At 37.4% G+C, this 15,338-nt stretch overlaps 1 protein-coding gene across 1 annotated transcript in view; it reads left to right on the top strand.

The window, feature by feature from the left end:
- ITGA8 (integrin subunit alpha 8) overlaps positions 1-15,338 on the top strand; it is a 107,522-nt gene that overhangs the window by 82,561 nt on the left and 9,623 nt on the right. Inside the window, exons 27-28 of the mRNA XM_005518772.3 lie at positions 2,406-2,519; positions 14,308-14,409. Of these exons, the coding sequence (XP_005518829.1) occupies positions 2,406-2,519; positions 14,308-14,409 (216 nt within the window). The remainder of the gene's footprint in view (positions 1-2,405; positions 2,520-14,307; positions 14,410-15,338) is intronic.

The following is a 15,338-nucleotide window of genomic DNA, read 5'->3' as shown; positions in this document are numbered from 1 at the left end:
AATGCTGTCTCTCCTAGGAAAATAGTTTTGATTGCACAGTCTGGTACCTGAGTATTTGGACTTGGCTGTATTTTCAGAAGTTTTTTTTTTTCCACATCTGCATTCAAAGTGCCATCCGTAGATACTTCAGCACTATAGGGGTCAGCTGCCCTTGGCTAAAGGCAACATGCAAATTCAGTGACCTTGAGATCAGTCAAGGGATTCACACAGTCAGTGCTTTCAATCTATTTTTATGAACCTTGGGTAGAGTTTCTTTCATGCTGTCCAGTCTCTTGTTAAGCTGTTTACTGCAAATTCGTGCCTGAATTCCTTGACCTCACTAGAATTTGGAAGCAAAGAGCCTCACAAAGTCTTCTGGAGTAATAGAATAATTATTGCTTCTGAAAGTTAATTTGGCAATTTTTATAACAGGAAGAGAGAATCTGAAAGTAATGAAAACTTTAACATTATTTAAGAACAAAATCATAGATCAACCCATTTTAAACAATAATCACAGTTGATTTCTGTGCCATTCATTCATCAATCCAGTACCCTAGGAAGAATCTGATTCCACCGGGTCTGGATGAAAGGACTTTCAAAGACATGCCAGTCAATATCACAGAACACTTAGTGCATTCTTCAGTGATATCTTAATTTTCAGTCATCTTTCTGAGTGACTAGGCTCATAGGCTGCCAACGTAAAAATGACTGCAGCAACTGGAAGTGGTTAACAAAGTTCTGAAGTATGCAGTGTGTCTGCAATTTAAAATATTAAGCAGAGAATTTTCAGCAGATTGATGTAGGTGGATCAAACATATTTAGTGGGGTACTCAGTAATATGAAATTGGCACTTTGATGAGCAATCTTCTAGCAAAATATGCTTTTGATCAGTACAAGTTAGGATAGGATTGGATGCAGAGCTTACCACTGGTTATGTAGCAAGGCTTTTCCAGGGTGAGCATGAAAAAGCAGTGTCATTAGTTCAGTTAGAAGGTCTCCCAATTCTGGGTGCCTTCAGCATTAGTTACTGCTGATGCATATTTTTTTAAAATTTATTTTACACATTCGAAGCATATATGGAAAATGAATGTTACTCTGGAAAAGACTGATTGGACAAAGATAATTCTTTGTTAAAAAGTGAAATATTTTGTGGAAATTTTAAGTTATTTTCATTTTTATCAAAGCATTTTCACAGAGAGACAAAATGTTCTGAGAACCTCTTATTCTATTTATACTGTTGAACTATTAAACATTTGGTTTCTTTTCCATTAGTTCCAATGTTACATTGTTCTGAAAATCACTACAGGCTAAATGCATTACTAAGAAAAACAGAAGTACATGCTCAGGTCCTAAAATGTCAGCCAAAAATAGACTTTTTTGCATACTAATGATTTATTTTGCTAATGTGTGTTTTGGCTGCTATGATTAATGAAAACAAGTCTTCTTTCTGCAGATTAATAAATCTGTTTGGAGGATGTTTAAAGCCAAATAAACAGATACTTTAAAATATTCATTTTAAAGAAAAAGTTTATAGTTGCAAGTTCCAGGGCTTACAGTTTCATTTATGGGCAGATATAGAAAGCAGCAATTAAGCATACAGCTGCTTATCCTCCAATAAGACAGAGATTTGTGGGGAAAGCTGTCTGTAAAGATACAGGATTCCTTAAGGGTGTTTTCAGATCTGTTACATGCATCATCATCTCATTTCCTGAAGATTGGGTATTGGTAGTGCATTCTCACTCTCACTAGGGAATATACTTACTTGTGAAAACTTAGCTTTTCTTCCGAGGTCACAAGGCCTTCTGTCATAGGAGGGATTCTCTGCTTTGTTATAAAAATAGGAAACAATTAAAACCTCAACCTAACCTTCCCCTGAGTAAAACAAAACTTCAGATAAAACCTATTTGTATATAGACAATTTTTTATTTTTTTCCATAAACATTTAATCATTTTTTTATGAGATCTTTTTTCCTTTTTCTTCCCTAAACAACCACATCATTTCTGTGGTTACACCATGAGACTCTGCCCATTCCCTTCAGTGGCTCCCAGTCAGCTTTTAACCTTTAGTGTGACATTCTTCTGGCAGATTTAGGAGTAGATATGCAGTGCTTGGCTTTTGCCTTCAGCCTTGTGTATGAGCCAAAATCACTGCTCATCAGAAATGTTTCATGGACAGTAAGTTTCAAGTAAAGCAACTAATGAATCTCAGCGAATGTTCTGGCTGCTATGATGTAAATATCAGTGGGAAAACCAGGAGAGTTAGAAAAGGGGAACAATTTAGGGATATAAATAAACAATGCATAGAGAACAGGAAAAAAGTACTTAGCTCTTTAATGAAAAGTTGATTTGTTTTTGCTTATATATAGCATTTGAAAATTATTTTGTTTGCAAAGCATAAGTATGACTTGCCTTTACTTTTTACTCAGAACTGTACAAATGTGAAGTGTGTCCTAATTTCGTGTGCTGTGGGACAGTTGGAAAGAGGAAAGAGTGCTGCACTAAAAATCAGGTCCCGGCTCTGGGCACAAACATTCCTGGAGGTAATGCACAGAAACATCTCTTTCTATACACATATGAAAATAAATTTTATTTGACCAGATATTTTAAAATAAAAAATATTTAATTAAATGGGACAAATGTAAATACTTTCTGCTAACACTTCTTTTGAAGATAACATCTCACTGGTTCCTGTCCAGGTGTTTTGGATGCCGCTTACTTTTTTTTTTTTTTTGCTATCACTCCTTCCCAAATTTATGTCCTGAATCCTACTTGAAGATTACAAGATTATTTTTAAGTACCTTTCCTGGCTTTGTTTCTGCTTTTCTGGACTGGCCCAAATGTTCTGCATTAATAACCTTTTTCCCAATGGAAGGCTTTTCTTGTAGCTAAACAGTGTATCATGTACACACTATGTCCAGCTTAAAAATTAATTCTCTATTAATCTAGGGAAGAATAGTATGCATCAGGCTCATATGATACATGACACTTAAGTAGTGACAATCTGTCTTACTACTGAAAGAAGGGACAGTGTAGATGATGGAAAAAAAATAAAAATTCTATTTGTAAATTCTTTCATTTCCAAATTCTGCTCTCAGAATTATATTCACACTGCATAAAGTGACCTGTTGTAGTAAGCACAGAGGAGAGCCACAAAGATGACTGGAAGAATCAAACACTTCTCCTGTGAGGAAAGGTTGAGAGAGCTGGAATTGCTTAGCCTGAAGAAGAGAAGGCTACAGGAAGAGCTTATAGCACCTTCCAGTACCTAGGGGGGTCTTCTGAGAAAGATGGGAACCAATCTTTTAGCATGTTGTGATAGGACAAGGGGTAATGGTTTTCAGCTAAAAGAAGATCTATTTAGATTAGATGCAAGAAAGAAGTTTTTCACAATGAGGGTGGTGAAATGTTGGAACAGGTTGCCCAGAGAGGTTGCAGATGCCCCATCCCTGGAAACATTCAAGGTCAGATTGGACAGGGCTCTGAGCAGCCTGGACTAATTGAAGATGACTAGGCTTATGGCAGGCAGATGACTTTTAAAGTTCCCTTCCAACCCAAATTATTATATGATTTTGTAAGGCAGAGGGATTTTACTGTGAGCTGTTACCTCACAGCTGGCTGTGTGTCTGTATTTACTGTGTAGTCATCATACCCATAATACTGGAAATTACACTGAGAAATTTATAATTCATTTTGCTGTTATTAAGAAATACCTGCATCTCCTATCTTGATCAAGCTGATTTATTATCAGTTTCTTCCTCAAGGAATTTAGAATTTCCCAGTCTCTCTACCTGGAATTCAAGAACCTTCCTGCATTCCCTATAGATGTGGGAGAAAAATTCTTCATATGCAGGGTACCTCTTACCCTAGCAAGAGAAGAATTGAGGATCTTCAGTTTACAGCTTTAAATTAAGCTCCTTATGCCTTTTAAGTTAATTTCTCCCTTCTTTCAAATATGAAAGTAGACAAAAGAAATTCATCCTCACTTGCTTTCCTGGAGGAATGAGAGCAGATAGGATAATTTAAATTCCAGCTCAGTAGCTAACCACCTTTGCTCCAAATCTATAATGGGTGCAAACTTTTGGGACGTCGTTGGTCTCCTTTGACATACAGGACTAGGTCAGTGGTTGCTCAAAAGAATTACTTGAAGGGTTTTCTACCTATGTGTTAGGACACCAGGTCACATTGTGTTTCTTCTCCAAGAGCTGTTATAGGACCACTGTGACTGAAGAGCACTTAAGTTCTGTCCTTACTATCTGGCCTTGCATGAAGAAAAGAGATTTCTGTCTCGCTCGATAACAAAGGACATCCTTTCAGATACTAAGTGAAGTAATTCCTGATTTGTCAGTGCATTTTCTTTCTATGAACAATCAATCCCAAGAAACTTTCATGTCCTTCAGTTCCATTAACACAAATAACATGCTTTAAAGAGGAAGCATATTTAACAAATCTTACATATGTCTAGATACTCTAGACTGGATGTACCTCATTTAGGTTTGCTGAGTGAGTCATCTGCTAGTGCAAAAAAAAAGGTAAGGTCTGGTTCAAATTTAAGCCCAAAAGCCTGACAGCTTGGATGTCTCTTTGTCCTTTCAAATCTGGGGATTAGGATGGACATCATCTGGTGCAAGCTTTTGCAAAGGACAGAAAATACCAGTATGTAAACATCTCTACAGCTATAGAAAAAACATACCTGTTGGGAAATAGAATGGGAATTTGATTCCAGTTTTTTCCAATTTCATTAAGAGACTGCTGGACAAGCTCACACAAGCTAGTCCCTGTTAAGTTCAGGTAAGAACTTCACTGCACTGGTTCTCTGTTCATAACACACAGAGAGAGGCAGAGAGGCAGAGATATTATCCTTGACTGGAAAAATGTGTGACAATTTTGAACACTGCAGTGGGCAAGCAATAACACAGAGGATCATCATCATTTTCTTCACCAAGCAAAAGATAAAGCTCATTTAGCTACCTTCCTTACTGGGAACTGAGCCTGATGTATTCCAGATCCAGTCAAGTCTTCCTCCTCATAATTCTGCTAGTGAAATATAATTAACTCAGTAAGGGGCAAAAAGAAAGTCTTGTGAAAAAATCCTGTGCACAGATCTTTAGATGAAGTTTCTAGGCTATTTACAGCTATTTCAGTGGAAATAAGCCTCATTAGGATTTTCCTAAGTCTAGATTAGTATATATAAAGAAATATCTGTAAGAGATTAAAGTTAAACAAAATTAATGAGAAACAGTTTCCCTGAGTTTTTGGCTGTGACAGAAGATGTGTAACAATTGAAATAAACTAGCTACAGAAGACACAAAATCTCCTTTTTTGGGTGACTCTTAGTAAAAACAGAATCTTTTTCTGGGGTGTAACCTTAGTTAGCCTGACTTAGGTTCAGAACAAGTATAACTACATGAAATTCAGTGGCATATTTAATGCAAGAACAGTGGAACTCATTTTATGTTATATTAGTAATCTGAAAGTTAGATGCCAAAGCTGGTTGCTACCTCTATAGACAGTGACAAAACAGAAAAGTATCTTCAGGGAATGCATTATCCAGCTGATTAGAAACATCTCTCTGTCTGATCTGGATGGGGAGAAGGGTCAGAGCTGGGCCTTGGGACACGGGTGTATGCAAACACACTGGGCAATGCCAGTGCTGCAGTCCCTTTAGCTCCTGCTTGTGGGCAGGGACATGGATGAGCCATCCTGTGGATTCACTGGGTGGGAAGACCTCATGGGAAACACTCCTACCAGAACATCTTCTGTTTACTCCACTGGCTTTACATACCCTTGCTACCAAACAGGACTTTTTCATGGGCTGTGATTTCACCTTTTTCCTGTAAACATTTCTGTGTCCTTTGAATAGTAACTTGCAAGCCTTGTTAAGAATCAGAAAAACTCCACTCATAGCAACAGAATTTTTTCCTAAGTAGAAAAAGGTAGCTTCCAGAGAGCTGTTGCATCCCCCCATTTATGTCTAATTAGCTGCCAGAATAATATGATCCCTATTTCACATGCAAACTTGGAGACAGTAAATAGTGTCCTAGGGTCTGGTTGTCGTCCTTCCACTCATCTCAAAACAGTTCCCTTTTTACAGCCCCTTTTAAAATTAACAGTTATACAGCCATCCCATAAAAGAGTGTAGAACATAGTTTCCTAAAAAGGGCATAATCTGCTCTAGTAAGTCTGCAACTGTTGTTAACTAGGCTGAAATCTGCAGATTCAAACTGAGGATTAAAATGCAGTCAAAATAATCAGGATGACATGATTGTGAACCAGGAAGGACTGTTCAAAGGCCAGACTGAACCCCACTGTCATGCTTTTGTAAAGAAACTAAGGGTAAAAGTCTCTAGAGAAGCATTGCAACCTCTTTTGCACATTCAGTCAATATAAAAGTTTTCATAGAAATCAGAATAATGGTGACATACAACATTCCTCAACTGTGTTATAATCTAAATGAAGACATGATGATTTGCAGAAGAAATTTTTTGTGCTCATTAAAGCCAAGAACACAGTGTCATGATGTATTTTCTTCTTATAGATACACTAATGTAAACCTGAGAAGGGTTTTATTGGAAGTGATTGATTTATGCAAGGATGAAATAATGAATGTTTTTCATCTAAGTTATATGGGCCAACATGTGTATTTTGTTGCCACAAAAGACCTGTCATGTATTGAGTGACTCCTTCCTCTTCCACTTTTCCACTTTGTTTAATTGACAACAGCTGACCCTTTTGTCTCTTGACAGTTGTAACATGTCACCTTAAAACCCAAACTCCCATAACAAATAACAGTTAAATGACGTGCAGTAATTTGACACGTTTGAATAAATAAAGCAGCCCAAATTTCCTAACCAGCCAACAAAGATAGAGACAGACATTGTGCAAAGGCCAAGAAGAATCACATACTTTTTTGGATTAACTTCAAAGTCTGGCTGTAAGTATGAACCCTCTAGTAAAGCTGACTTTTGGATTCAGACTTGCTGATCAGGCAAATAACAGCCTGATTCATTCAAAACAGAAACAACCTTGCATGGTTATGTTATGTTGTGTTCTGATGGGGTTCTATTATGTCCCCATTTGTCTAATCATATTTCTGAGTCACCTGAGGGAGACCCAAGGGGATCTGATCTAGTATTCTTTGAATGGATGGATACCTTTTAATATAAGACTCAGGAGTTGTCTAGTAAAACATATGTTTTGAAAATGCATTTCTAAGTGATGAATCTGTGTAATCTGTCTGGTTTGTGACAACCTTCAGGCTCCAAGCTCCTTGGAACTTAAAACATTGTGGGATATGGACCGTGGGATATGGAACTCAGTACTTTCTTAGCTACTATTTCATCCTGTTTGGAAAATTTCTCATAATGATACCAATCTCCTTCTGGGAGAACTAGGGGAGGCAGTAATGTACAAAAACCACAGAGGATGTATCAGGTTCCCAAGAAGTCTGAAGTTTATTGTATTTTATTTTAATGTTATTGAATATAATTGTATCATTTCTCTTGACTTTTTGACAGTTCCAGATATTTGAATTTGGCACTCCTGATTGTATGAACTTTAATAGTTAGAAGGAAGAAAAATCTAGTTTTAATCAGAAAATGTTGAAAAGCAAGAGAAGCGCCACTGCATGTGGGTGCTCTCTTGGTACCCAAAGCCATATTTTGGCTTCTCTGTTAAATATTACCTCAATGTTTCTGAATGTGCACTGATACTGTTTCTTTTTAGATGCCTAAAAATGGAAATATATGCTTGACATATTAACAATGATGTGTGCTGCAACACTCATATCTTAACTGCCTGACCCCAGACTGGTATCCAAAACCTGAACTTAAATACCTAGGCTCCCTGTTCAGCACATGGAGAAAATGAGATACCTCAGACAAAGTGACTTGCATTAACCATCAGGTTGGTGCATGAGGGCTGTTATCAGGAGGATAGGAACCCAAATTTGGATATAGTGGGAATATGTTCACCCTTTCTGGACACAGAATCCAATAATAGTTTATAGGGTACCTATTGAATTAGTTAAAAGACTTTAAGAGGACTTAGTTTATTCCATATTAATTGCCAGAAGCAAGAGCTGGCAGTCCAATGACTAGAGAATTCAGGACTGGAAGACACAAATTCAATTCAAACCCAGCTTAAGAGGCCTCAGATCCCTGCTTTTTAAAATGATGGTGTTCTCTTCTGCTGAAGCTGCACCAAGGATATAAAAAGAAATTGAGAGGTCTGGAAGGGTATAGAAAATTACAAAGACCATGATGTAATACCTTGTTGGTCTGGACCATCAACTACAAGTTCTCCCAGTCCTGGCATCCACCTTTGCCTCCATTGCCTGGAATCTGGAGATTCTGTCACCACTGCTAGAGTGGATGTTCTAATGAAAAATTTTGTTAAGAATTTCTGTATTTTGTCACTGGTGAGCTCTGAGCCTCTTTAGTGTGGTAGAAGTTCTCTAAGGCAGGTAATGCTTTTGTGGTAAGGATTTGGTTCAGCTACACAAAGGCCATTAGAGGAAGAATACAGATAGCCTGTGCAGTGGGGCCACACAGACGTGTGCACATGTGTGTTGGCAGAGGCTTGGAGCTCAGAACAGAGGTGAACTGGTGGAGGTGATGTGAAACAAGTGAGAGATCCTCTTGTATAAGGTCCTTTATTTGTTCACTTTTTCTCCTCTCATCTTTACTATGGCAGCAATTATTCAACCTGTAAGTGGAATATGACCCCAAGGAATAATAATTTCTGTCCTCAGCATCCTCCAGCACAGAACCTCTTTCTGTGTCCAGTGGAAAACATCTCAGTCAAAGGAAGATTGCCTAGTATTTTCAAAGAATAATTCTGCAGCCAACCTAAATTCCCTGTGTGTGGATGGAAGTGGGGAAACAGAAAAATTAGTGAGAGAGAGATCTTGTGCCCTCATTCCTTGCCATATATAAACTATATATGGAAGTTTAAGTAGATTATTTTAATTCAAACTGAGAATTAAAAGCCAAGAATTTGATGCACTGGCCTTCAAGGCACATCAAATAACAAAAGGAGGAAGTAATCAGCAAAATTTTCAATTGTATCGAAAAACTGTTGTTATTTGAAAAAACAAAATAAATAAAACCCAAAACTTTCGTTGTGGCCAGAAATACAATATTACACTGGATTTCATTGTTTATGTGGAATGAAGGCTAGAAAGGAAGACATTTCCATGGGGCTGAACTAACTGGAGGTCTTTTGGGTGTGGGCTAGTTTTGTTTTCTTTCATTTTTATTTAAAATATTTTCAGTGTTAACAAGAGCAGAACATGAGACTCTTCCTAAATGTGCTACAGTATAGGTAATGTTAGGTATATGAAGAAACAAACATCTTAGATTGATAACCATTATAGTCTGTTTATTGACATCTTCTGGAATCACAATAAAATAGCTGCCTCTATTATAACTTCAAATTGGCTGTTAAAATGAATGTAAAAAATACAATATGTGAAGTGCAAGAATATAATGGTAAAGAGAAGGATGTGTTGATTTTCAGAGTATTGTCTTTGGTCACAACTATATTTGGGTGGACATATCCTCTTGCTACAAATAGCACAAATACTTTTTGACCGTATGTACAGTCACATGTTCATTTTTAAACAAATTATTAAGAAGAAGTAGTTGTATGAGCTCTACTCGCAGCATTTACGTAAGCTACTCTGTTGGAAGCAGTTCAGGTTTTGGGAGGTATGGTCAAAGAAAGCAAGCTAATGAATTCCCAAAGCATGTATTTGAAAAGTATTGCTCACTCTGCCAGACTCCAGCAGACATGAAGGGAAACAAATTTTAATCAAGCAGTGCCAATATTGTTGTAACAGCACTGAACTCCATGTGCAAAAGTCGTAAGTTCTTGGGGTGAAAATACCACCACAGCATGCAGCTTGCCATAGGGGAAGTATATGCATTTCAGCTAGGGAGACTGAGCTACATCTCAGCAGAAAATAAAAAGGATTTGCAAGAGCCTGAACAATTCTCCATAGAGGCAATGGAGTAGAGTCATTCTGGGGACTCTCTCCAGTAGCTGAACTCTTCAAACCTGCAGAACAGCAATGATCTGCCAGTCTTTAAGCTGCTAAAGGTTTTGTTCCTCCTACCCTCAGTCTACCTCCCTGGGATCCAGATTTGTCCCTGAATTTCAGTGTGGTCTCTGAATGCCCACATGCCTTAGAGATGCTTTGTGGGGGTCAGCTTGTGCTTGAGGTTCCTGCAGAGAGCATCAGCATTCCACTGGAGCTTGGAGAACAGTCTTTCAAATTGTCAAAGATCTTCTATCACTTCTCACATTATTTTGGTCTCAATTGTACATAGGAAAACACTGCATTGAATTATTTATTTGGAACACTTTCCTTCATTTCTGACTGCTTTTTTGTCTTGCAACTTTTAAAGAAAACAAAGGCTTTAATTCAAAAATCTATTCAGAAAACAAAAGCATGTAGAGAGAGAAGCTTTAATAAATACATCATCGGGATCTGCCACCCAGGAAACACAGGGGATGGCCATGTTTTGCCTGCTTCCCAGAATATTGCAAACTACTGTCTCAGCAATGAGCACAAGATCAAGTTCTGCTTGTTCTAACACAAGGGGAACCACAAAAGGCCAGTGTAGTTAGGGCTGGACTCTCCACTCTTGGTCATTAAGCACTGGCACAAATACCAGATTCTTTCTTCTTCCTCTGAGCCATGACTAAGTCCTCAGCTTGAATTTCAAACCACAAGTCCTGCAGCTTCCAGTAAATACAGAATATTTAAGCATACACTATTTTAAAAAATTATATAGTAAAGAAATGTTGTTTCTTACAGTTGGCTTGAGAATTATAAAAAAGGTAGGAAAGACAGCTGCTTGTATCTCAAAGGTGTTAGTACAAGTAAGAATCCTGCTGTGGCCAGTGTTGACCGCAGTCATTGTTTTCAATGTGTTTGACACAAACACATAATTCATAAATGCAGGAAAATACTCTCTGGTCTTTTATAGTCTCTATTCCTGTATTCCAGCATTTCCAGGAGCCTAATCAAGGGTTGAGACGAGTTGATAGCTGTGGTCACAACCGAGTTTATTAACCCAAGCCAAGCATTAATCCACAGGAAGTACTGTCCTCTGATGTTCTTGTTGCTGATATAAGCTGAAAATGAAATAAGCCATCTATAGTAGGTGAAAGGTTTTATTTTTCCATTAGTGCTGGGTATCCTTTATAGGAGGTTTCAAGAGAGTTAATGCCTTTACTGTACCTTAGCCAATCCAGCTGAATGTCTAATGTCTACTTCTTCAATAATATAACATATTCTGCTCTCTCCATTACAGATAATGCTTATAAATCATATAATCATATCCAGAATCCTGCTTAATGTTAATTGCTTAGGATTGAAAATATAAGGCTTTTTTCAGGCTTTTTTTTCTGTATGCACAACCACAGAAACATGCCAAGATTTTGTGTGAGGAGGAATCTAGTGCTGAAGAATGAAATACAAAGAATGTCTTGAGTCTGGAAATGGAAAATAATTAATGTGATAAGGAAAAGTTATTTTTCTGAATATCACCTCATAGATGATCAGCACCATGAAAGTATATAAAACTTCTTATTTACCAAGTCTAATTTTTCATTTCAAACACTATTGATAGAAATAGATATTGGTATTTCCCTTTCATTTGATACTATCTGTGTTAAGTAGCTGATTTGACTATCCCTATGTAGTTGTTTGAAACAGATTTTTTAGTACTGCTTTTTCCTAGTATAAGCCCCAAAGAGAAGTTGAATTTTCTGATAATACCCATTCAGCTGCTCTCAATATTTTAAAAGAAAAAAATTATGGCTTAGCCAAATGAGTTCCAGAAGGCAATAAACGTGCTGTCTTTTTGTCACCCTCACGTATTTGCAGAGAAAATTAATTTTTTAAAAGTAGACTGAATGGACAAGGCAAATACCAGAACTACAAACCTGGAGCTCAGGAGAACACCCTTTACAGGGATCTGTTTGGAAGAACTCCATGGGAGATGGTCCTGGAAAAAAGAGAAGAATCAGCCCAGAAGAACTACTGATTCTCCAGGATCATCATCCTTAACACTCGAGAACAGTCCATCCTGACAAATGGAGTTTTTCCATCTTGGTACAACTCAAACTTAACAAAGATGGTGATAGGTTAAAGGTTGGACTCAATTGTCTTGGAGGTCTTTTCCAATCTTTACGATTCTATGAAACATAAAAGAAGCAGAGTCAGTTGACCTAGTGCATGGGTTGGATAAGGAATGTAGAGAGTTGGGAAAGTAGAAGCCCACCAGCACCTGAGCCTATCAAGGGACTTTAAAGGGCATTAAGGCTTCTGTAAATATATGAGCAGCCAAAATAAGACTAAGGAAAATATGGGTCTTCTGCTGAATGGGACATAGAAAAAGCTGAGTTTACCCGATGCCTCCATCACCTTTGTCTTTACTGGGAAAATCTGCATACTGTAATCCAAGGTATCTGCAACCAGAGAGGAAACCTGCAGCTATCAACATTTATCTTCAGCAGAGAGATATCAGGATAGGGGAACATTTAAACCAAATGGACACACAAAAGTCCAAGGAACCTGACAGAATACACATACAAGTCCTGAGAGAGGGGCAATGAGAATGTGAGGCCTTTCTCAATTATCTTTGAAAGTTCATGGTGCTTAGGAAGAGTTCCTGAAAACTGCAAGAAAGCAAATGGTAACACCTGTCTTCTAGGAGGATTCAGAGAATATATATATATATATTCTGACCTATATATATATATAGGTCAGTCAACCTTATTTCAATCCTTGAGAAGAGAAGGTTATAGAGAAAAAAATGTGGAAGCCGTTTGCAGACATCTCAAGGACAGGAAGATGACTGGAAACTATAAGCGTGGGTTTACAAAAGGGATATGATGCTTACAACCTGATAGCCTGATAATTTGCAGATGGAAGGAGTGGTTGATACACCAGTTGTTTGTACTGCCCTTCAGAGGAACCTCAACAGGCTGGAGAAGTGAGTTGGCGGGAATTTCATAAAGTGTGACAAAGGAAAATTCAAAGTGATGTACCACAAGAGGAATAATCCTATGCCCCAGTACATAGTATTATTCCAACCAACCAACCAACCAGAAGGCAGTGTCCTAGCAAAGAATCTTGGAATCCTGAAAGAAGCTCGTGGAAAAAGGAAAGACTGCTTTACTTACAAGGCTGTGTCTCTCTGTAAATCATCAGCCAAATACTGCATTGAAATCTGATCATCATATTTCATAAAGAATTAAGACAGGGAGCAAAAATAGGATGGTACTACTACTACTACTAGTACTACTAGTACTACTACTAGTAGTACTACTAGTACTACTAGTACTACTACTACTAATAATAATAATAAATATAGAAAAAGGATATAAAAGTCATAACTCCTAACCCTCTAGATTTCATTGACAATATTAGCACTTAAAAATCTAATGCTTCTCAGAGAATATTGAAGCACTTCCAAACGAGATCCATATCACTATCCCAGATTTACATGGGAAGGGGTATACAAGACAAGTTTCATGTAGTGTCACCCAGAAAATCAATTGCACATTTTGTCTGCACATCTTTGGGTTTATTGAAATGCTTAATGACAGCTATATAAATGTTTTACTAGGTGGCCAGTTAAACAATGGCTGCTGTACATTCCTCTCACATTGACACAACTTAGTAAACAAGCAAGGTGAGCAGGATTTTTGAGCTCTACTGTAATGGGAAATCAGTTACATTCTAAGCCTAGCTTGACTCTGCCTTGGCAGAGGAATTGGACTAGCAGATCTACAGAGGGTCCTTCCAACCCAAACTATTCTGTGATTCTGTGTATATGAAGTTCAGAGATGGTTATTCCTATTGTTTGGTGACTTTTCTTTGGCACAGACATTTCTTTGATGTTATCAGGAAGCTCTACCAACCTGGTCTCAACATAGGCCTGTAAATGTTCTCAATATACCTATGTTGGTTGTTGAGCCTGGTCAGCAAAGGTGAGGGTTTAAAACACAGACACCCCATAAACTTCACCCATGCTTTTAACCCACCTACTTCAGAGAGAAATACGAGAAACAACTGTATGTATCTTTGTCCATATCTAACCCTTCTTCCCCATTTTGAACATGTGGCCTTTGTATTGCAGCTTTATGCTGTATTTATCTCATGGACACATACAGGTCTCAATATTCCTGCACTCTTCACCAAAAGAAACCATCTTTGATTTATGAAATCCATGGAGGTTTTTGGCTGCTTATCTTTCATAATGCTTTTAAATATAAACATGGATTTTAATAATTTATTTTTTTCTGTTATTTCAGAGAAAGAATGATCTCTATAGTCTTTCTTCCAATGTTTCCTTTGAAGTTAAGAGCATGCCATATAAAGTGCAACCAGCAAAACTCCCCAAGGGAAGCATAGCAGTAAGTAACTGAAAATTATGTCTTTGTGTGAAGCATATGTATTTGGTCACTCTGATCACAGCTGTGAACATTCTTATAGGTGAAAATATCGAGATTGGGCTTTCCTGTGTTTCTAGTGTAAATTCTTGAAATAATACCTAAAGGAAATAACTTCATTGCTTTCTGTGGAAGTTGATGGTACATGATTCTAATTACATTTTAAAGTAATTTCTTGCTGAACTAATGTGCAGACTGCTTTATTGCAAGTAGGATGGATTTTTCACCCAATAGAAAACAGAACTGTGAAAGCAAGTATCTAGTTACTTTGTTTGGGGTAAAAAATCTGGAGGAAATTTTTATGCAAAATCCTGAATCGTGTTTCTGTTAGGTTTAGAGATCTCACTCTTCTCCCAGTCAGCAGTTCTCTGACACAAGCTTGTGTATTGTCTACAGCAACTTCTCTCTTATCTGAATTAAGCTTCGATACCCTGATTTTCAGGAAGGTCTGTATGCCTTTGTCAGATTTCCACCTCACAGCACATCAAGTGCAAAATACAAATTTACTTGGTAATCCTTATGGAAGTTATAGATAGATGCTAAAGTACTTGCCTTATTTGCAGACTAAGATTTGTATGGTCCTGGAGTACTATATGAAAAACTAATTTTGGAGGCATAAGTTTGATTTAATGGTTTGCTGGTGCTGAAGGATTTGGCTTGGGGAGCACTTTAAAGTCATTTTCTTCTTATGGTGTCTAATACTGTGGTTAAAATTCACTCTATTTTGTCATTACTGATAGAAATAAGTAAAATATGAGGGCAAAAATTTATTCTAGTATAAGAGTAATCTGAAACTTTAAGGCTTAATGTTCTCATCTTTATAAAGATTCATCAGTTACATTCCTTCTTTTAAAAGGTAAGCTCAATTCAAACTTTGCCAATTGGATTGTGGT

Source organism: Pseudopodoces humilis, chromosome 1 (genome assembly GCF_049639895.1).
Source record: "Pseudopodoces humilis isolate 2021_Gansu_Grassland_sample_001 chromosome 1, ASM4963989v1, whole genome shotgun sequence".
In the NCBI taxonomy this organism is placed as follows: Eukaryota; Metazoa; Chordata; class Aves; order Passeriformes; family Paridae; genus Pseudopodoces; species Pseudopodoces humilis.
This window is presented reverse-complemented; position numbering and strand designations above follow the sequence as displayed.